Raw genomic sequence first — 21,036 nt, 5'->3', positions numbered from 1 at the left:
ACACTCTGGCCCTGCGAGGGCCCCCGGGAGCCTTGGCCCCGGGCCGGGAAGGGTGTCTGGGCCAGGGGCTGTGTAAGTGCTAGTGACCTCCTGGCTCTTGAAAACCACCAGGAACTCTGCCATTTCCCCCAGGAAACTGCATCTCCAGGGGGACGGGCAAGATCAAAGGCGGTGAACTGGCCGGAGCCTGAGGCTGGCAGCCCAGAGACCAGACAGGGTCTGAGGCTGGGTTTCGGAGGTGTTTGCTTCCTCCAGCTTTTATGATACAAATTTGAATACGTTTTCAATCTTTAAAAGTTAAGGAACCTTACTTAAAAGTTCAAACTGTATAAAACTGACAGATCTAAAAGAAAAAATTGACGGGTCTGCAATTCTGAGTTGAAGACTTTAACATACAGCCAGGCTGCACACCACCCTGTGGGTGGATCTCACACAGTGAATGTTGAGGGAAACAAGCCAGTCAGGGAAGAATATATGCTTATGATTCCACTTATTTCGAGTTTGGAAGTGGGCAAAGCTCATCTGTGGTATTAACAGTCGAGAGAGAGGGCAAGACGGAGGGAGTCGCTGTTGGAAGCAAGAAGGGGCGTCTGCAGAGTGGGGACAGTTTTAGTGTTTGATCAGGGCGGTGGCTGCACAGGTGTGATCACTTTGTGACAGTTCACGAGTTGCATCCTTATGATGTGTGCATTTTGGGGGGCGTATATTATACTTCAAAAGGAAGAGCTTTAACAATCTATATAACAATGTATGTTTAGGGGAGCGGACCCAGTTCACCTCACCCCCATCCTCTACAGACAGTCACTTGTGTTGGTTTCTAGTTGATCATTCCAGTGATCCTTTTTATAAAAATAAGTAGGTTTGTCTGATATAGATGCAGATTCCTTCTGTCACTTTCCTCCCTGACTTATTTCATATGCACTGCTCTGCTCTCTTAACCTGCAGCTTCTCTCTGCCAACCACGGGTCATATTTGCATAAATAGAAAGACTTTTTAAGTGACCCCTGATCAGAGCTAAGATTAGTTCGTGTTAACAAAACACCTCTGAGGCACGGTAGCTGCCCCCGTTGCCATGCAGATCAGCACCGTGATGGGATGCAGGTGGGAACAGAGTGTGTGACTCCAGATCCCAGCAAGCGCAGAGCAGAGCGCGGCTGCTGGTTGGTGTGGGTGCCTCGCCACTGTGAGGGGGCTGCTAGCTTCCCTTCAAGCCCTACATCAGTGTGGCCAGCCGACAGACAGAGCACTCTATCTGCCCTTTGTCCAAGTGAGAGCTCTACCAGGAAGCAGGACTGTTCCACAGTTGGAGAGAAACCCACGCAACCTTTGTATTTAGAACCTTTGTATTTCGTGACCTCATTCTTCATTTAAGAATGTGAAAGGACAGCCAAGGATGACCAGATGTTAAAAAAAGGATAGGATGAAGAAGATGGACCAAGATGCAAAATCAAATTATAAAACTGACTCCAGAGGAAACAGATAATTTAGAGAAGGGAAGAGCACAGTGTATAAAGTAATATTCCCAGAATATTTGAGGAAATACATCTGTAAACCCCAAACAGGTTGCAAGGAAGAATTAGAGATCAAAGGGTTTTCATTAAAATAAAGATTTGATGGTGTTGACTAAAAAATTAAATGCTCCACCTAAAAGTTATGTTTTTTTATTCATCAGAAAGTTTTAGGACTTCAAGCCTGGGAGGCAGTATCTCAAGTAACCCTGAAAGAACTGCTCCAAGGAGGCAAGAGGGGAGCTAGGATATACAGGCAGGTAGTAGGAAAAAAAGATTACTGTTAATTAAAGAAAACAAGAAACCTCAAGTTAAGGAATTTAGTGTTTTCTGTGTGTGGGAAGATGCAAGAGTCAGGGCTCACTGAAGTCATTCCTTTGATACGCACCTCAGCCATCTGGGGCCAGCATCCTGTGTTTCCACATCTTAAGTTTCCTCAGGGCTCACCATGGGGAGTGGCTGCAGTCTGACAGCTGCTAGATGGCAGGTAATTTTTGTTTCCTTCCTGAGTGCACTGGTGGTGGCTGCAATTTCTGATGGCTTTGTTCACTGATAGGGCAGGCAATATTCCATTTCTCAATGGGTAAAATAGAAAATTCAAAAGCTGAAATCAAAAGTCAGCAGCATCCAGAATGATTAAAATATGAGAAGAAAAGCTGACATAGAGGCTCAGTCCAGGAAGTACAATATCTACCTAAAAAGACTTCCATAAAGAAAATAACAGCAAAATAAAATAGGAGGGAAGGATATAAAGAAAAAAATACAGATACATTATGAAATCTTCAGATCCTAAAGGTTCACATAATGCTCATGTTGGTGAGTGAGGAATACTCACCCCAAGGGACATATTCGTGTGCAAGCTTTGCTTGCAGAGGACAAAGAGAAGACCGCAAAGGTTTTCTCTGGCGCTGATTTGAGAACAATCATCTCAAACTCTGCAGAGCAAAAATTGCTTTAAGACTTAGATTTTCCTGTTTGTTAGATGGGAAAAAGACAATGGTTAGATACAATGTGTTTACAGACAAGTCTAAAACCAGCACTCCCCTGGTCACGCTTCCTTGCCTTCTGTACTTTTCTCTTGGGACACATAGCCTGGGACCTCCTCGTGGAGTCTCAGAAGAGTGAGGCTGAGCCAGGGGACAGGCCGGGCTTCTCACCTGGCGGGGCTCGAGGACGCCCAGGCCTCTGAGCAGAGGCCCCCTCGGGTGCACACAGCTCTGCGTACCTCTATCTCATCCGGGTGCAAGTGGCTAGGCCCCGTTCTCTGGATTTCCTCCGTTTTGGGTGTGGTCATCATGCCCTCGCATCACCCTTCCCCTCCCCGTGGGTGGGCATGCTGTCCTGTAAGGCTTCCCTGGGGACATCTTAAGACACCTCATGTTCAGGCTCAGCCCAGTCAAGGGGATCATCCTTCCGCAGACCGGCCACACCGCAGGGAGGCCTTCCCGCCTTCCTGTCTGGGCGGTTCAGGCTCGTTCCTCAGCCCTGCCCTCACTCCCCGTCAGGCTCCATTCCCGACGGCTTCCTTGGACCACACACTGTAAGTGGGCCGGCAAAATCTACCGTGTCTCCTCACTGTTACCTGTGATGGGGTGGGGGTGGCGGGAGGGTCCTTGGCATCTCACGTCGGGGGTTGGCCTGCTGCAGCCCTTCCCACTCCCGGTCCCCATTCTCCACCTCTGGGGGCCCTTCCCCAGGACAGACCCCTGGACCCCTTGCCAGGAATGTGGTTCATAACCTCCTCAGATGGAGTGTAGCGTTCCAAGGGCCTTGTCGTCTGTGGCTGGCCTGCCCCCCGGTCCCCGCAGTCAGTCCCCTCTGCACAACTCAGCAGGGCAGCGTAGCACGACGGCTGTCCTCGCCTGACTCTGCCCCTGAGCAGCTCAGGGCCGCCCTCACTGTGGCCTTCCGTGCACTGTGGAAATGGGTCCAGCTGAGGTCGCATAGTGTTACTGAGAAAAACCTGGCCTCTGTTCACCGATGCCGAATAGAAAGATGGAGACAGAGCTTTGGAGGAGTAGAGAGGAATAGCTTTATTACTTTGCCAGGCAAAGGGGGAACACAGGGGCTAGTGCCTCAAGAACTGTGCCCCCCTCTCTGGACACTAGGGAGAGGTCTTATAGTCGAGGCTCGTGGTCAGGGGCAGGCGATAAGGACCAAGGCAGTAACAGTCTTGCATTCTTCTGATGGGTCGGTGGTGAGGTAAGTAGGAATCAGCTGTGGGCAGCACACCATCATTAACTTCTTGCACCTGGAGGGGGTTTCAACTTCTGCAAAACAGCTCAAAGATATTGCTGTGTGCATTGTTGCTGGGGAAACAGGACCTGCCCCAAGGCTGCTTTTGCCTGTTTCTCCCAGGTCTCGTGCATCCCCTCCCTTCACTAATTAAGAACTGCTTGAATCTGCCCAGTGGGACTCAGGGAAGGTCATGGAGGCTGAATGGAGGCTGTTTTCCTATAATCACAGAAATAGGGGACCCAGAAAGGCTTTGTGCCCAGGAGCCCCACAGGGCCCTGCTTGGTATCAGTAGGACCCAGAGAAGGACCTGTGGACCACGGGGGAGCCAGGGAAGATCCCGAGGGAGTGGGCTCGGGTATGGTGCCAGGCGCTAGAGCCAGGGTTCCTGCAGCACCAGGAGGAGGTGTGGAAACCACGTGCTGCCCTGGGATCATAAGGCCACTCGGCCAAGCCGGGGAGGAAAGCGGGAGGTGGCCTGAAAGAGAACAGCTGGCAGGAGGCTGCCCGGGTGGCGGACAGTCTTAGCAGGTGAGACCTGGACTCGGGAAATGGAGCTGGCTGCGGTGTGGCTGCTGACAGGCAGGGCTGAGGCTCCCCTGGGGGAGGGGAGAGCTGGTCTCCGGAGCTGTGCCAGCCACGGGGGCAGTGGCTCCGCTCGTTTGCTCTGGGGAGGTCGTGGGGTGTTGGGGTCGGGGCCCCCACTCAGGCAGGGCTCTGAGCCTGGGAGCTGGAGCCACCCTTTCTCTCCTCCCAGGCTACGCTCCTGTCACGGGGATGTGCCACCCTGTCCGCAGCTGCACCCTGAACCACGAGGACGGCTTCTCCTCGGCGTTCGTGGTAGCCCATGAGACCGGCCACGTGTAAGTGGCCTCACCGTCCTTGTTGTCTGAGGAAGGTCAGGGCTCCAGGGGCCCCACTTCTCCTCTGCGCCCTGAGAGGGACAGGCCCTGTATGCAAAGCCCTTGGGATGTGATGTCCTGACCCCGTGCTGCACAGGGCAGGCTGGAGACCCACTTTCTGCTGAGGGCCAGGCAGGAGCTGGGGACTTTCCACCCATTAGGCCATTCAAGCACCTGGGCAGGGGGTCTTCTTACCCCATTTTACAGAGGAGTAACTGAGGCTCTGCGGAAGCCTCTCCCAGGAGCAGAGAGCTGGAGCTGGGGAAGCCACTACCCTGCCTGAGTGTGCCTGCAGCTGGGGGTGCAGAAGGGCTGTGGACAGTGCTCTGCCTCGGGGACAGGATACCTGAGGGGGCTGCCGCTGGATGCCGTCACCCCTGGCTTTAAAACTTAGCTGGTAGAAAATGGGTACCACCCGGCTCAGGGCAGACCCGGCCAACTAAGGTGGGGGGTGGAGCAGCTCAGCTGAGCGGCATGTGGATGGGGTGGAGCTGACAGGTGGGCGTGGCCAGGTGAGGGTCCAGTGAGGCTGCCTTGGCTTCCCGCACAGGCTGGGCATGGAGCACGACGGGCAGGGCAACCGCTGCGGGGACGAGGTGCGGCTGGGCAGCATCATGGCGCCCCTGGTGCAGGCAGCCTTCCACCGCTTCCACTGGTCCCGCTGCAGCCAGCAGGAGCTGAGCCGCTACCTGCAGTAAGTACCACCCGTCTCTCCCAAGGACGCACCCGAAGTGCCAGACTCAGCGCAGGGTGCAGGGAAGGGGAGAGGGGGACAGCAGTACAGGTCGGGGGGATCCCATTGTTGGGGGCTGGTTTGGGATGGAAAGTGGGTAGGACAGTTGCACCTTTAATGGATGTCTGGTCCTGGGTAGCTTCTGCCGAGGAGAAGAGGTGCAGCAGGGAAACTGAGGCAGCACAGCACAGGGCTGGGGTGTGCAGGCAGGTCCAGCCCCGAGGCTCTATGAGGGGCCTCAGCTGCCTCCTGGGCTGGATGGCCAGTCCTGCTGAAGGCAGCTCGTGACACCCGTGTGTCCGCTCACAGCTCCTATGATTGCCTGCGGGACGACCCCTTCACCCACGACTGGCCGGCGCTGCCCCAGCTCCCGGGTCTGCACTACTCCATGAATGAGCAGTGCCGCTTTGACTTCGGGCTTGGCTACATGATGTGCACCGCGGTGAGTGTGTGTCGGAGCCTGCGACGCCTCCGAGGGCTGGGCGGGGAGAGCCTGCCCAAGATCTGCCTGGCTTCCTGGGAGGCAGCTGGTGTCGGGGTGGCTCCCTGGGACGGGGTGGGGCCCCTCCACACGGCAGCGTCTCCCTCCACAGCCACTGCTCCTTCCCCAGTCGGCACCCAGTGCCCTTCTGGCTGGTCCAGACGTGGCTGCAGGAGGGATTCGGGCAGTGGAGGGTTCAGCGGGTGCTCAGGGGACTATGCAGGGACAGCCCTTCCTTCCTGGGCTGGAGGGATGCCACCCAGCCTTCACGCCAAGCACACTGGTGGCCAGCTGTCTGTCCAGGCTCCATGAGAGGTGCAGCCACCAAGGTCCAGAGGCTGGGGAGCTCAAGCAGCCTGCAAGGCTGTGACGCACCATGCTGCGCGCTCGAGGTCCTCACAGCCCCAGAATCACACACAGCTCAGGGCAGCACACAGGCCCGTCACGTGCAGCCACATCGTTTCTGGCTCTGCAGCTGTGCAAGAGGACCCTGGGCGACAGGGCGGCCCCCGTGGAGGGTCCCTAAAGTGGGAGGTGGCCTGGCTAGCTGCTGGTGCTCTCTTCCAGTTCCGGACCTTTGACCCCTGCAAGCAGCTGTGGTGCAGCCACCCTGACAACCCCTACTTTTGCAAGACGAAGAAGGGGCCTCCCCTGGACGGGACCATGTGTGCACCTGGCAAGGTAAGTCAGGGCAGAGGGCGGGCCCTGTGACCTGCACAGATCTGCAGGGACAGGCCCCGCAGGGCCCTCAGAGTGGGGCCGGAGTCTTCTCAGGGGACCCCTGCCTCCTTTCTAATAACCCCACGCTCCACACTGCAGAGCTTCTGCCCCTTGAACTGTCCACGCACTCTTTCTTCTGGGAGAGGGAACCTGATCTCAGAGCTTCTCGATGTGCTTCAAGCCCCATTGCAGGACTCCCCTCCTCTGAGGACCATTTTCGGGGTTCCAGCAGCCTTCTGTCTCCCCCTACACACTGTGGGTGACTGGGTCACCTCACCTTGAGGCCAACATTCCCATGGCCACGGGATCCTCAGGCCCATCATCAGCCTTGGCCTTTCTATCCCTCGGCACCTCCGTGTTTGGTCCCTGGTGGGCAGACTAGTCCCTGGAGGAAGCTGGATGGCCACCCACCAGTGCCTGCCTGCCGCCCCAGGCCCACTTCCCACCTCCTCACCTCCCACTTCAGAAGCAGCAGAACAAAGGGCTTCTCCTTCCAGCCCAAACCCCGGGCCTGATTCTCATTGGCTCAGATGAAATCACACTCCCCCTCCTTGTCCCGACCACTTGCTAGGGGACTGGCTTATGCAGATGAGCCTAAGCCTAGCCCGTGAGGGTTCAGCTGGGGGAAGACAGACCCAGCAGCAAGCAGTGAGGACTCCAGAACATGTCTCCCTGCATCAGGCCTAGAAAGGCACCCAAACCACCTGGGCCTGAGGTCCCTGCGCCGCAGCTCTTAAATGCTGCTTTATTTTAGTCCCTGGCAGAACTTCTTAAAGGTATGGATTTCCAGGTCCACCCTGAAGATTTTGATTTGGGATAAGGATTGAGAATTGTTTTGTTTGGTTCTTTATAAAATTATGGTAAAATTCACATAACGTAAAATTCATCACTTTAACCACGTTCAGTGGCTTTGAGTACATTCAAATGTTGTGCAACCATCACCGCTATCCAGTTTCCAAAACTTTTCATCACCCCGAAAAGAGACCTCATTCATCAGTGACTCGCATTTCCTCCTCTCTCCAGCTCCCGGCAACCCCTCATCTGCTCTGTCTATGGATTTGCCCATTTTGGAATTTCATATAAGTGGAATGATGTAATATGCACCTTTTGTGTCTGGCTTTTCTGACTTAGCATAGTAATAACTTCAAGGTTCATCTGTGTTGTGGCAGATATCAGTATTCATTCTTTTTATGGCCAAATAACATTCCACTGTATGGAGGGACCACATTTGTTTATCGTTTGATGTCATTTGGATTCTTTCCACCTTTTGGCGTTTGTGAAGGGTGCCGCTAATGAACATCTTGCGTGTGTGTTTTTTGGAAGACGTGGGAACTGGTATTCTTAAGAGGTGCCCCAGGTGATGTAGCTGTGCCCCTAGACTTAATGAACTGTCAGGAGCTGGAAATGAAGTGTTTGTAGGGGCCTAGCAGTGCCAAAACTGGCCTCGTAGCCCTCTTCCCCACAGGAGCTCCATGGAGGGAACAGGGGCCCCCAAACATTTGCCATAACCCCGATGGGGAGCTCAGGACATGCTGAGCTGCAGAATGAGACCAGCTCAGCATGGCCTCCTACCCCCATCTGCCCCCTCAACTCCAGCCCTTGGTGGAGGGAAAGATGGGGAGCAGACAGTGCAGAGTGTGCTCGCCCGGGGGTGTACGTGGCTGGTCTTCACCCACAGGAGCGCTGACCGCTGCAAAACGTGGGCCAAAGAGTGCCTGACCGTCTGCTGATTGGCCCACTTCTCCTGGGTGGGGGATGGAGGAGCATCTGGGGAGGAAGGCGGGCAGATGTGGCCAAAGTACCCTTTCGCACAGAAAGCACTGACTCAGTGATGGCCTTTCACTCTTTTTGTTGGTAGGACCCTTAGTTCATTTAGCCCAGAAAAACCCCATCGTTTTATGTATTTAAAAACAGCCTTGTGTAAAAAGGAATGGAACCGGGACATTTGTAGAGACATGGATGGACCTAGAGACTGTCATACAGAGTGAAGTGAGTCAGAAAGAGAAAAACAAATATCGTATATTAATGCAAATATGCGGAACCTAGAAAAATGGTACAGATCCACCAGTTTGCAAGGCAAAATTAGAGACACAGATGTAGAGAACAAACATATGGACACCAAGTGGGGAAAGTGAGGGGGATTGGGGGGGAATAAATTGGGAGATTGAGATTGCCATATATACATTACTAATAAGAAGAAAAACACCAAATTGTACACTCTAAATATATGCAGTTTATTGTCTGTTAACCATATCTCAATAAAAGTTCTTTAAAAAAACCCAAAAAACAGCAACAAAAAAATAAAAACAGCCTTGTGCTGATTGAGGCGGTAGAGCTAGGGCTTAGCTCAGCCTGTTCTGGGTCGCAAGGAGCACAGGTAGAAAGCTGAGCTGGATCAGGGATTCCTGGTGTGTGGAGTGGGGGTGGAGGGGCAAAGGGAGAGAGGAGGAGGGAGGGCACCTCCTGGGGGCCTATCAGCATCTGCTGCCTGTGTGAGTTTATATGTTTCAGTATCTTACTTACTGCAGTGTAATCTTTTATTTATTTATTTATTTATTTATTTATTTATTTATTTATTGGCTGCGTTGGGTCTTTGTTGCTGCACACGGGCTTTCTCTAGTTGCGGAGAATAGGGGCTGCTCTTCATTGTGGTGCATGAGCTCCTCATTGCAGTGGCTTCTCTCTTGTTGCAGAGCATGGACTCTAGGTGCGTGGACTTCAATAGTTGTGGCACATTGGCTCAATAGTTGTGGTGCACGGGCTTAGTTGCTCTGCAGCGTGTGGGATCTTCCTGGACCAGGGATCAAACCCGTGTCCCCTGCATTGGCAGGCAGATCCGTTATTTTTTTCTTTTATGATAACTTTTTTTTCTTTAAGAACTTTTATTGAGATACAATTGACATACAATAAACTGCATATATTTAAAGTGTACAATTTGATTTTTTTTCTTATTATTGCAATGTAATCTTATATTTGGAAAGCAATCATCCTTTGTCTCTCTCTTTCCTGCAAGAATTGCCACAAACCCCAGGAGGGAGGAGAGGGAGAAGGGAGCAGGGGGAAGGTCTAGGCAGGTTGGGGAAATAGCAGGTCATCTCAGAGACCAGGGCTATGCCAGGCTCAGCTGTCCCTTTCTGGCCCTCTCTGCCCCCACACCAGGACCCCTGGCAGGGGGTCACACCGTACCCAGGCTCTGCGTGGGCTCCTCATTGTCCACAGTGGGTCATCCCATGCACATTTTCCCCTCTCGGCCTCCATCACTGGGTTATATCTCTGCTTACTCCATTTCCTGCACCCACAATTTCCCAGAGGCAGAATAATGTATCTATAGTCCATCCGCAGAGATGGCCTGGAGACAAGGAGCAAAGCTACAGATGAGCCACCTCCACCCCTGCCCCTCAGTTTCACAGCTTGTCCATCGTCTGCCTGGGTTGCACACAGTGGGGCAGGGTGGGAAGGGTGCAGAGCCCATGCGTTGGTGAGATCAAGTGGAGAGGATGGGCAGTGAGGAATAAGGGCCAGTGGGCACACCACTTTCTCCTGGAATCAGGAGTTTGGGGCAGGCGTGTTTGACTGAGCGGGGAGAGGGGAGCTTGTTGCTCTTGGACAAAGACGTGGTCAGTGGGCCTGAGGCTGAGGCTGGTTAGTCACCTCAGCTTCATATCCATCCATCCACCCATCCATCCATCCATCCATCCACCCACCCATCCATGTGTCCAGCCCACTCTGCCTCCATCAGACCTCGCTGCCTGTGGGGTTGGTTGTGAATGTGACGAGGCAGCCGTGACATGGTGGTGAGAAACGGGATGCGGAGGGACCTGTCGGGAGCTCAGAGAGGCTTCCTGGTCAGTGACCCCAGCCAAATCCTGAAGGGTGGAGAGAAGTGGGACCAGTGATCCAGGCGGGGGGACCTCACTGGGTGGGAGCATGGTGAGGATGGCTAGGGAGGGTGGATGAGAGGAGCATGGTATTTTAAAATAGAATGTATTAGTAGAAAAGTTTAGGTACAGTAAGGCCAACAGATCAAGACAGTTGCCAGTGAAAAGGTAGTTTGTTCTTCACAAATCCCGAAGGGAGGGGCCACACCACAGCATGGCAGGGGGCGGGGAGGGTGCTGTTGGTCACACAGGGAAGCATCAGGGTCAGTTGGAGAGCAGAGGGGGGCGAGAGCTGCAGTTTCTGCCGAAAGGAATGGCCAGGCAAGGTAAGCAGGCTTAGGACTGGCTGGTGTGAGTAGGTTCCCTGGGCTCTGGGGCATAGGGACTGCCCCGGGTTGTCTGGTACCTGACTGGCTCTGGAGTGACTCGGATGGGGATGGTGGCCTGGTAGTTAGGAGCCCTGATGAAGGAGGTGGCTCTGTGTGCTCTGCGTTGATCGGTCTGCACTTGAAACTGCACTTGTGGATAAGTTGTTTACTACCTCCAGGAACTGGCTAACGCTGGGAGGGGCAGTCTCCCCACGGTCAGCAAGGCCCCGATGTCACAGCATCAGAATCCAGAAAACAAAAGACATGGTTAACACACATGGCTCCCAGGAGACTAGGGTGATGGTGGGAGGGAAGGAAGGACTGATTGAACTGAGGACGACTCTTCCTGAGCCTGCTTCGTGTCCTGCTGGGGACACGGCTCAGATCTACTCTCAGACAGGTGTGCCCTGTGAGCACACAGCGTATGCCCTGTGTGCCCCGGAGGCAGGGTCAGGCCAGGCACAAAGGGTCCCCCCAGGTGCCTCTATCCTGCAGGCCAGGCTGGTGGGCTCACCTTGCCGTCCTTGCTGGAGCCAGGGTCGGGCAATGGGCAGGGTGCAAACCCAGCTGGGTCAGGATGGCTTCTGTGTCAGTGTGTCTTGGCAGGAAAGAGTCCTTCATGTGTCTCACATTCACCTGCAGTATCTTGGGGGAGCAACATCCCCCCTAAGTTTTCATGAATTCAGAAGGACTGTTTCAGAAACGTGTGTCCTGGCTTATGGAGAGTGCAGAGGCCCTGTGATGCCCCATGTTTTGCTGCACAGTCGAGAACTGGCAGGCAGGCCTAGCAACAGGGGCAGCCCAGGGTCTGGACATGGGAGTTTAAGCCCTGGGTCCCTCCCTCCCTCCTCATCGTGTGACCTTGAGCCATCCTGTCCCCCTCGGGCAAGTCACCCAAGTGTCCAACTCAATTATCCTCACATCCCAGGCTCCTGGCACGTGGTACCAGCTCAGGACATGCTGGTGGGTGGAGAACGGAAACCCAGGACCACAGTGGTTCAGAAATGCTAAATGTGCACTTCCTGAAAGGAACAGTCTGCCTCTCCCGCTTTCAGACCAAGCTGGCAGTGTTCCCGGCCCTGCTTAGGTGCAGCGGCGCTCTCCATGGTACTTATCCTGAGAGGCGGCCCTGGTCAGGGTTATCCACGGGTGTGTGTGGGCTCCGAATTCACTCCTGACATGTGGCTTTGTGCTTTTAAATGTTCAAGCCTCTTTATTGGATGAAATATTTGTAGGCACTTAAACATACATTTATAAAGCATTTTAATAATATTTAACGTGTTCCTTTTATAATAACACTGAAGCATCAGAGTATAAAGTTGTTCATTTGGGGTAATTGCACTCTTGTAAATACTTATAGTCATCCAGGAGGAAATGAACCAAAATATGAGAGGGAGAGCTTCTGAGTGGTGGAATTAAGCGTGATTTTCCTGTGTTTCTGCTTTGCCTTGTTTTCATATTTTCTACAGTGCGTGTGTGTTGCCTCTGTGCATTTGGACCCAAGTCTGTGGAGGAGGTGGTCCATCACACCATGGACCTACGGAGTGTCCTGAGTTGTCCCATGCCCAGCTCCCCATTTACAAACTGGGGATCAATTTGTCCACTGGGACAGGGGGACCACCATGTGGCCTCCTCCATCCCCCTAGCCCTTGGCTCCCATGACCACCAGTGATTTAGAGGCTGGGCTCTGTCTCCCAAGCAGAGGTGACAGGATCCTTCCCACCCTCTTTGTCTTAGTCAACTGGGGCTGCTACAACAAAAATGCCAGAGACTAGAGTGGCTTAAACAACAGGCATTTATTCCTTACGGTTCTGGAGGCTGGAAATCCAAGATCAGGGTGTCAGCATGGTTGGATTCTGGGGAGGGCTGCAGATTGCCATCTTCTCTCTCTGTCCTCCCATTTCAGAGAGAGAAATCATCTGTCTCTTGTCTTCTTTTATTATTATTATTATTATTATATATATATTATTTATTTATTTATTTATTTTGAACATGCTGCACGGCATATGGGATCTAGTTCCCTGCCCAGGGATCAAACCCAGGCCCCCTGATTGGGAGCTCAGAGTCTTACCCACTGGACCACCAGGGAGGTCTTGTCTTCTTTTATTTTGTTTGTTTATTTATTTATGTATTTAATTAATTGGCTGCACTGGGTCTTCGTTGCTGCAGTTTCTGTAGTTGTGGAGAGAGAGGGCTACTCTTCATTGCAGTGCGCAGGCTCCTCATTGTGATGGCTTCTCTTGCTGCAGAGCATGGGCTCTAGGCACGTGGGCTTCAGTGGTTGCGGCATGTGGGCTCAGTAGTTGTGGCACGCAGGCTCTAGGGCATAGGCTCAGTAGTTGTGGCGCACGGGCTCAGTTGCTCCGTGGCATGTGGGATCTTCCCAGACCACGGCTGGAACCCATGTCCCCTGCATTGGCAGGTGGATTCCCAACCACTGTGCCACCAGGGAAGTCCCTTGTCTTCTTTTAAAAGCACCAGTCTCATTCATGAGGGCTCCAGCCTAGTCACCTCCCAAAGGCGCCACATTCTAACACCGTCACATTGGGGTTTGGCTTCAGCATATGCTTTTGGGGACCCACAGACCGTCAGCCCACAGCCATCCCTTGCTGGGGCCTCCACCTTGCCTGCCAGCACCCCCCCCCCACCGCTCCCCCCAGCTGAGGGGGGCACTAGCGAGCATTTGTGTGGCTTATTCCCTTCCCTGGTTGAGTGAGGGGGGCTCTGAGGTGAGAGATGAGGTAACCGTGGTCCGGGAAGGACGTGAACAGCATCACCAGTGGCCTGGAGCTGGGCCTGCTGGACCCTAGGTAGCTCGTGACCGTGCTTGTTGACCATGTGCCTGGGTGTCCAGCCTGCTGGTGGTGGAGCCCTGGACCACTTGGCCAGAGCCTGGGAAGGAGAATCCAGGGAGGGGCAGCCTCTGCAGAGCCTCCTGTGGGCTCAGACTGGTGCAAAGGCAGGCCCGGGGGCCCTTCAGCTGCTTGGGAGGAGTGAGAGACCCGTGTGAGGAAGAAGAGGCAGGATGGGCTCCCACGCAGAGCTGTGCACAAATGTAGGGAGACAGGAGACAAGAACCAGGAGGGATGCGTGGGAACAGCGTGGGCAGGGAGACGGGAGCTTGGCTGCCCTGGAAATGGTCTCTGACACAGAGACCCTATGGCAGGGCGTTTCCTGCCGAGCACGCTCAGAAGGGACACCTGCAGAAAGAGTGCGCATTGAACAGTGCCATGGTCACCAGGTGGGCTCAGCCTCCCCCGCCCGGACCTCCAGGCTGGCCTTTCAGAGTTGTCCCCCACCTTGACCTCTGGCCATGGCTGTCCCCAGGAAAGGGCTAGGCAGCTCTCTTTGGCTGAGGGCGTTTCCTATAAGGAGACTCAACTGTCAGCCACAAGCAACCAGCAGTCTTCCCAGCTGGAGGAGTGAGCATCTCTGTTCTGCGGGGGGATCTCTACATTACTGTGGGGGGCGGGGAACGAAGTGGAGCCATGGGTTTCTTGTGCAGAGGCGCTCACAGACAGCGTGGTCTGTTCGGAGAGCAGTCAGCGTTCCAGTGCCTGGCGTGGTGGTAAGAGATGGAGCAGGGTCGGTGCGTAGGAGCCAGGCCACAGGGCTGGTCTAAGTCCTGCAGTAGTGAGGAACCCCAGATGGTTTTGAGAAGGAAGCAGAGTTGGGTTTACCATGAGGCTTATGATGTGTAAGCGTCCAGGCCCCATACTTGCATAAGCCCCTTCCAGGGCCCTGGGACAGGCCTTACAATGTGTTTACATAGTTGTGTATTTTCACTGACCATAATCAATTAGGATCACTTCTCTTTTCACTCCTCCTTCCCCTCTGATACACTTCTCCTGTTGACATTGGAGCACCTGTGTATGCTCTGTGGCTTTGGCTAAGGAGAAATTGGATTTGGGGTATATTTATTGACTTATTTACATGGTTTTTAGTACCTTATATGTACAGTTAGGTGGTTGTTTCTATCCAGGTGTGAGACTAGCTTCTAGAAATACTCTTACTGCCTCTGTGCCAACTCACCCAGGATTGTTGCAGAATAAGTGCTGTGTTCAGCACAGTCCCCTCAAATGTTTGGAGAAAAAGGGCCTCAACTATACTAGAAGTTGTGATTACTTCCATCTTTGCAATAGTTTTCTTTTGGGGTTTGCCTTGTAGAGCAGGCACTAACACAGATCCAACTTGGATATTTCTTTGGAAATGCTAAGCTTAGCAAGATGATTTGCTTCTTAAAAAACTGTCCAGGGCTTCCTAGGTGGCGCAGTGGTTGGGAATCCTCCTGCCAACGCAGGAGACACAGGTTCCAACCCTGCTCCAAGAGGATCCCACGTGCTGCGGAGCAACTAAGCCCGTGCGCCACAACTATTGAGCCCATGTGCTGCAACTATTGAAGCCCATGTGCCTAGAGCCCGTGCTCCACAACAGGAGAGGCCACAGCAATGAGGAGCCTGTGCACCACAACAAAGAGTAGCCCCCGCTCACCGCATCTAAAAGAAAGCCCGCGCACGGCAAAAAAGACCCAACACAGCCAATAAAATAAATAAATTAATTAAAAAAGAAAAACTGTCTAGACCTCCAAACATACACATTACAAAACATAAGGGGCACTAACAGTAATTTTCAAAGACCAGGAGAGAGACCTGCACGCAGACAGGATGCAAAAAGTTTGTTCAAAATGTTGATAAAGCTGTTACCAGTTTAATTGCAATTTTGAAAGTTGTTTCAGAATGCTTAAATAAAGTAAGGGAGACATGACAGACTTCTGATTTAGATATGTGTATCAAGGTACCTTCTTTTATCATTTTAAAATTTATTTGTTAAAGAAAATTCAGATAAAAATCAGTGGAAAATAAAAGTTTAAAATGAGTAACGAAATCAGTAGAAATAAATTTGACTTCAGAAATTTAATTATAATGAAAAAATGCTTCAGATCAATTAAAGCAGTCATTCATTAGGAGGAAGAGATAAATAACAGAGAGAAGTAAGTAAGTAGACAGGCTCTCAAAATGTTTGACAATGCAATTAATGAAGAGAAGTGAATCTGATAAACACAGTGGAAAAGCGTTTAAACTTCTTTTTGATTTTAACATGAAATGTTGACAGCATCAAAGACGATGTAAAGCTCAGAATATTGCCCCTAAAATAACAGTGTTGACAGTTACTGTGTTGCTAATCGAAAAAGCATTTCAAATCAGCCTGGGACCAAGAAAACCTGAAATACCCTGAAATCCATATCCAGGTGCATGCTGGATAGCAATTGCTCCAAATTTGATCCTTGAAATGTTCACATAACATCACCAATAACCTCTCGAAATTACTGAAAATTAAAACATATTTCTCTCCACGTGCTAAAGCAAGAGTTGGCAAGCTATAGCACACACACCAACTCCACCTGCCAACCTGTTTTCTTTTCCCCTAACAGTTTTATTAAGATGGAACTCACGTTTAAATTCACCCATTTAAAGCATACAACTCAATGGTTTTCAGTATATTCACAGAGCTGTACCACCGTCACAGCAATCAAATTTGAGAACATTTTTGTCAAATGTTCTCAAAGAGAAGCCCCCTATCGATTCATACCCCGTTCCCTCAGTCCTTGGCAATCACTGAAGCTACTTTCTGTCTCCTTCGATTTTCCTCTTCTGGACATTTCATATACATGGAATTGTACAGTATGCATCCTTTTGTGACTGGCTTCATTCAGTTAGCACAAGGTTCATCCAGGTTATACCACATGTCAGTACTTTACTCCTTTCCATTGCTCGATAATAATCCGTTGTGTAGATATACTGTTTTTTATTTGTCCATTTTTTAGTGGATGGACATTTGAGCTGTTACCACTTTTCAGCTGTTATGAGAAATGCTGTGAACATTCATGTACAAGTTATTTTGTGGGTGCATCCTTTTTCTTGAATATGTGTCTAGGAGTGGAGTCTCTTATGGTAACTCTATGTTTAACATTTTGAGAAACTGCCAAACTAGTTCCCAAAGCATCTGTGCCTTTTTACATTCCTACTAACAATGTCTCCACATCCTCACCAAAACTTATTACCTGTGTTTTTGTTATAACCATCCCAGTGGGTGTGAAGTGTTATCTCATTGTGGTTTTGAGCACCTTTTCATGGGCTTAATGGCAACTTCTATATATCTTTTTTGGATAAATCCCTGTTCATTAGCCTTTGCTTATTTTTTGAGTTATCTTTTTATTATCGAGTTATGATCATTCTTTATATATTCTGGATACAAATCCCTTATCAGATTGATTAGATATATGGTGTGCAAATCTTTTCTCCCATTATGTGAATTTGTTACCGAGTCAACAGGCCAATGAATCAGGGACGAGGTGTTGAGGCAAGGAACACGACTTTATTTGGAAAGCCAGCAGACCAAGAAGATGGGAGACTTATGTCTGTCAAAAAACCATCTTGCCTGAGTTAGAATTCAGGCTTCTTTTGTACTTAAAAGGGGAGGGGGTGTTATTGGTTATTGCAGACTTCCTGGTGTCAGACTCCTTTATTCTTGCATCTGTCCACATAGGTCAGGTTACTGGTGTTCCTGTAAACCTCCAGCAAGGCAAATGTTATTCTCTGTTGTGCAACTTTAAAGGTCAGAGGTTTGAGAGTGGGCTATCCTGCGTATTTCGGTCTGTAAAGCAACATTCTATACTTGTAACAAAAGCAATAGATTACAAAGGTTAATGTAAAACAAGCAGATCTAACATGGAGTCCGACTTAGCTCTTCCCTGCAACAGCTTGTCTTTTCACTTTTATGATAATATTTGATGCACAAAAGTTTTTAATTTTGGTGAAGTCCAATTTAGGTATTATTTCTTTTGTCACTTGTGTTTTGGTGTTGTAACTAAGAAACCATTGCCATGGTCAAGAAGATGTATTCCTGCTCTTACATTTGGATCTATGATCCATTTTCAGTTAGTATTTGTGTAAGGTGTGAGGCAGGAGTCCAACGTTATTCTTCTGCATGTGAGTATCCAGTAGTCTCAGCACCGCTTGTTGAAGAGGCTATTCTTTTCCCACTGAATCACTTGGTACCCTTGTTGAAAATCAGTTGATCATATGTTCCTGAAAGTTCCTTTCAGGACTCTGCATTCTGTTCCATGAATAACTTTGTCTATGCTTATGCCAGGGCCACGCTGTCTTGATTATTGTAGTTTTGTGGTAAACTTTGAAACACGGAAGTCTGAGTCCTTCCATTTTGGTCTTTTTCAAGATTGTTTTGGCTATTCCCGATCCTTTGACATTTGATATGAATTTTAGGAACATTTCTCAATTTCTGCAAAATTCCAGTATAAGTATTATATTGAATCTACAGATCAATATGGAAAGTACAGTCATTCCTCATCTTATTACACTTTGCTTTATTGTGCTTTGCAGACATTACTCTTTTTTTTTTTTTTTTTTTTTAGCAAATTGAAGGTTTGTGGCAACCCTGCATTATCAGTTGATGGTTAGAATTTTTTAGCAATAAAATATTTTAAATTAATTTATGTACACATACAGTGAGTCAGAAAGAGAAAAACAAATATCGTATATTAACACATATATGCGGAATATAGAAAAATGGTACAAATCGATCGGTTTGCAAGGCAGAAATAGAGACACAGATGTAGAGAACAACATATATGGACACCAAGTGGGGAAAGTGGGTGAAGAGGGGAGGTTGGGGTGGGATGAATTGGGAGATTGGGATTGCCATATATACATTACAAATAAGAAAAAATATGCCAAATTGTACACTTTAAATATATGCAGTTTATTGTATGTCAATTGTATCTCAATAAAAGTTCTTAAAGAAAAAAAATTTGAGATACCATACATTGTTTTTTTAAGACATAATGGCACACTTAATAGACTACAGTATAGTGTAAAGATAACTTTTACAAGCATCGGGAAACCAAAAAAGTTCTTGTGACCCTCCTTATTTTCATAGTTGCTTAATTGTGGTGGTCTGGAACCGAACATTTTTTTCTTCAATTTACTCCTAAGGTTTTTTCTTTTTCTTTCTAGTTTTTTCTGCTATTGTAAATAGAATTGTTTTCTTTTTTTTTTTAACTCAAAATACTTCTAATTTCTTTTTTTAATTTTATTTTGTTGAAGTATAGTTGAATTCAATGTTGTGTTACTGCTGTATAGCAGTTACTCAGATATATATACACACACACACATACATACACATTCTTTTTCATATTCTTTTCCATTATGGTTTATCATAGGATATTGAATATAGTTCCCAATGCTATACAGTAGGACCTTGTTATTTATCCATACTATATATAACAGTTTGCATGCGGTAATCCCAAACTCCCAATGCGACCCTCTCCCACCCTCCTTCCCTTTGGCAACCACCAGGTCTACTCTCTACATTCCTGATAGAATTGTATTCTTAATTTCATTTCAGTTCATTCACTGCTAGTTTATAAAAATACAATAGATTTTTGTATATTGATCTTGAATCCTGCAATCTCACTAAACTTTTTTATTAGCTTTAATAGCTTTTTAGTGGTTTCCGTAGGATATTCTATATAGAAGATCATTTCATCTGCAGATATAGTTTTACTTCTTCCTTTCCAATCTGGATGCCCTTTACTTCTTTTTCTTGCCTGTTTGTCCTGACTAGAACTTTCAGTACAATGTTGACTAGAAGTGGTGTGAGCAGACACCCTTATCTTGCTTCTGATTAGGGGGAAAGCATTCATTTTTTCATCATTAAGCATGATGTTAGCTGGGGTATTTCACTGATGTCCTTTACCAGCTTGAGGAACTTCTAGTCCTGTCTTTTGAGCTTTTTTCAGGAAAGGGTGTTGGATTTTGCCAATTTTATTTTTTGAGTCTCGAGGTGATCATATAGTTTTTCCTTTATTCTATTAATATGGTTTATTACACTAATTGATTTTCAGATGTTAAACCTTGCATTCTTAAGATAAATTTCACTTGGTGATGGTGTATAATCTTTTACTATGCTGTTGGATTTGGTTTGCTAGAATTTTGTTGAGGATTTTTTGTCTGTTTTCATAAGAAATATTGTTCTGTAGTTTTTATCTTGTGATATCTTTGTCTGATTTTGGTATTGGTGTAATATTAGCCTCATAGAATGAATTGGGAAAATCTTCTCTTCCATTTTTTGGAAGAGTTTCTGAAGGATTGGTATTAATTGTTTTTTAAATGTTTGGTGGAATTCATCAGTGAAGTCATCCGGGCTTTGGCTATTTTTTGTGAGACGTTTTAAATGACTAATTCAATCTCTTTACTTATTATAGGTCTGTTCAGATTTTTAGATCTTATTAAATCAGTTTTGGTAGTCTGCATCTTTCTAGAAATTTGTCTATTTCCAGAACTCTCTGTTTTTTCATGTGGATTTAAATTATTCTCTGGTGTCACTTGCCTTCAGTCTAAGAACTCCCTTTAGTATTTCTTTTTTTATAATTTTATTGAAGTGTAGTTGATTTACAATGTTGTGTTATTTTCGGGTGTACAGCATAGTGATTCAGTTATACACATACACATACTCATTCTTTCTCAGTTTCTTTTCTCATATAGGTTATTATAGAAAGTGAGTAGAGTTCCCTGTGTTATACAGTAGGTCCTTGTTGGTTATCTCTTTTGTATATAGTAGTTAATCCCAAACTCCTAATTTAGTATTTCTTATATGGCAGGTCTGTTAGCAATGAATTCTCCCAGTTTTTGTTTATCTGGAAATACTTTTATTTCACCTTCATTGTGGAGAGCTAGTTTTGTTGGATATGATTTTTGGTTGATACCACTACATCTGATCTCCATTATTTCTGATTAAAAGTCAGCTCTTAATCCTATTGGGCTTCCAATGAGTCTTTTCTTTTTTTTTTTTTGCTTCTTTTGACATTTTATCTTTGTCTTTCAGCTGTTTGACTATAATGTGTCTGGGCGTGGGTTTCCTTGCATTTATCTTACTTGGTTAAATTTCTTGGATGTGTAGGTTAATGTTTTTAATCAAATTTTGGAAGCTATCAATCATTATTTCTTTGAATGTTTTCTACTCCTTTCTCTGTGTCCTCTCCTTCTGGCACTTTTACTGTGCACATTTCAGTGAACTTATGGTCTTCCATGTTTCTCAAAGGCTCTATTCATTTTCCTTTATTTTGCCTCTTTTGATCCATATTCAAGTTCATGGAGTCTTCTGCCAGCTCATATCTACTGAGCTGAGCTCAT

At 48.3% G+C, this 21,036-nt stretch overlaps 1 protein-coding gene across 2 annotated transcripts in view; it reads left to right on the top strand.

Moving 5' to 3' along the window:
- Positions 1–21,036, top strand: part of ADAMTS2 (ADAM metallopeptidase with thrombospondin type 1 motif 2) — a 244,055-nt gene that overhangs the window by 192,076 nt on the left and 30,943 nt on the right. For both annotated transcript variants that reach the window (XM_057708973.1, XM_057708974.1), the window contains exons 7-10: positions 4,501–4,606; positions 5,196–5,339; positions 5,688–5,820; positions 6,427–6,540. In XM_057708973.1, the coding sequence (XP_057564956.1) occupies positions 4,501–4,606; positions 5,196–5,339; positions 5,688–5,820; positions 6,427–6,540 (497 nt within the window). The remainder of the gene's footprint in view (positions 1–4,500; positions 4,607–5,195; positions 5,340–5,687; positions 5,821–6,426; positions 6,541–21,036) is intronic.

This window comes from Hippopotamus amphibius, chromosome 15 (assembly GCF_030028045.1).
Source record: "Hippopotamus amphibius kiboko isolate mHipAmp2 chromosome 15, mHipAmp2.hap2, whole genome shotgun sequence".
Taxonomy (NCBI): Eukaryota; Metazoa; Chordata; class Mammalia; order Artiodactyla; family Hippopotamidae; genus Hippopotamus; species Hippopotamus amphibius.
Note: the sequence above shows the minus strand (reverse complement) of the source record. Positions and strands in the feature narration are given on the sequence as shown.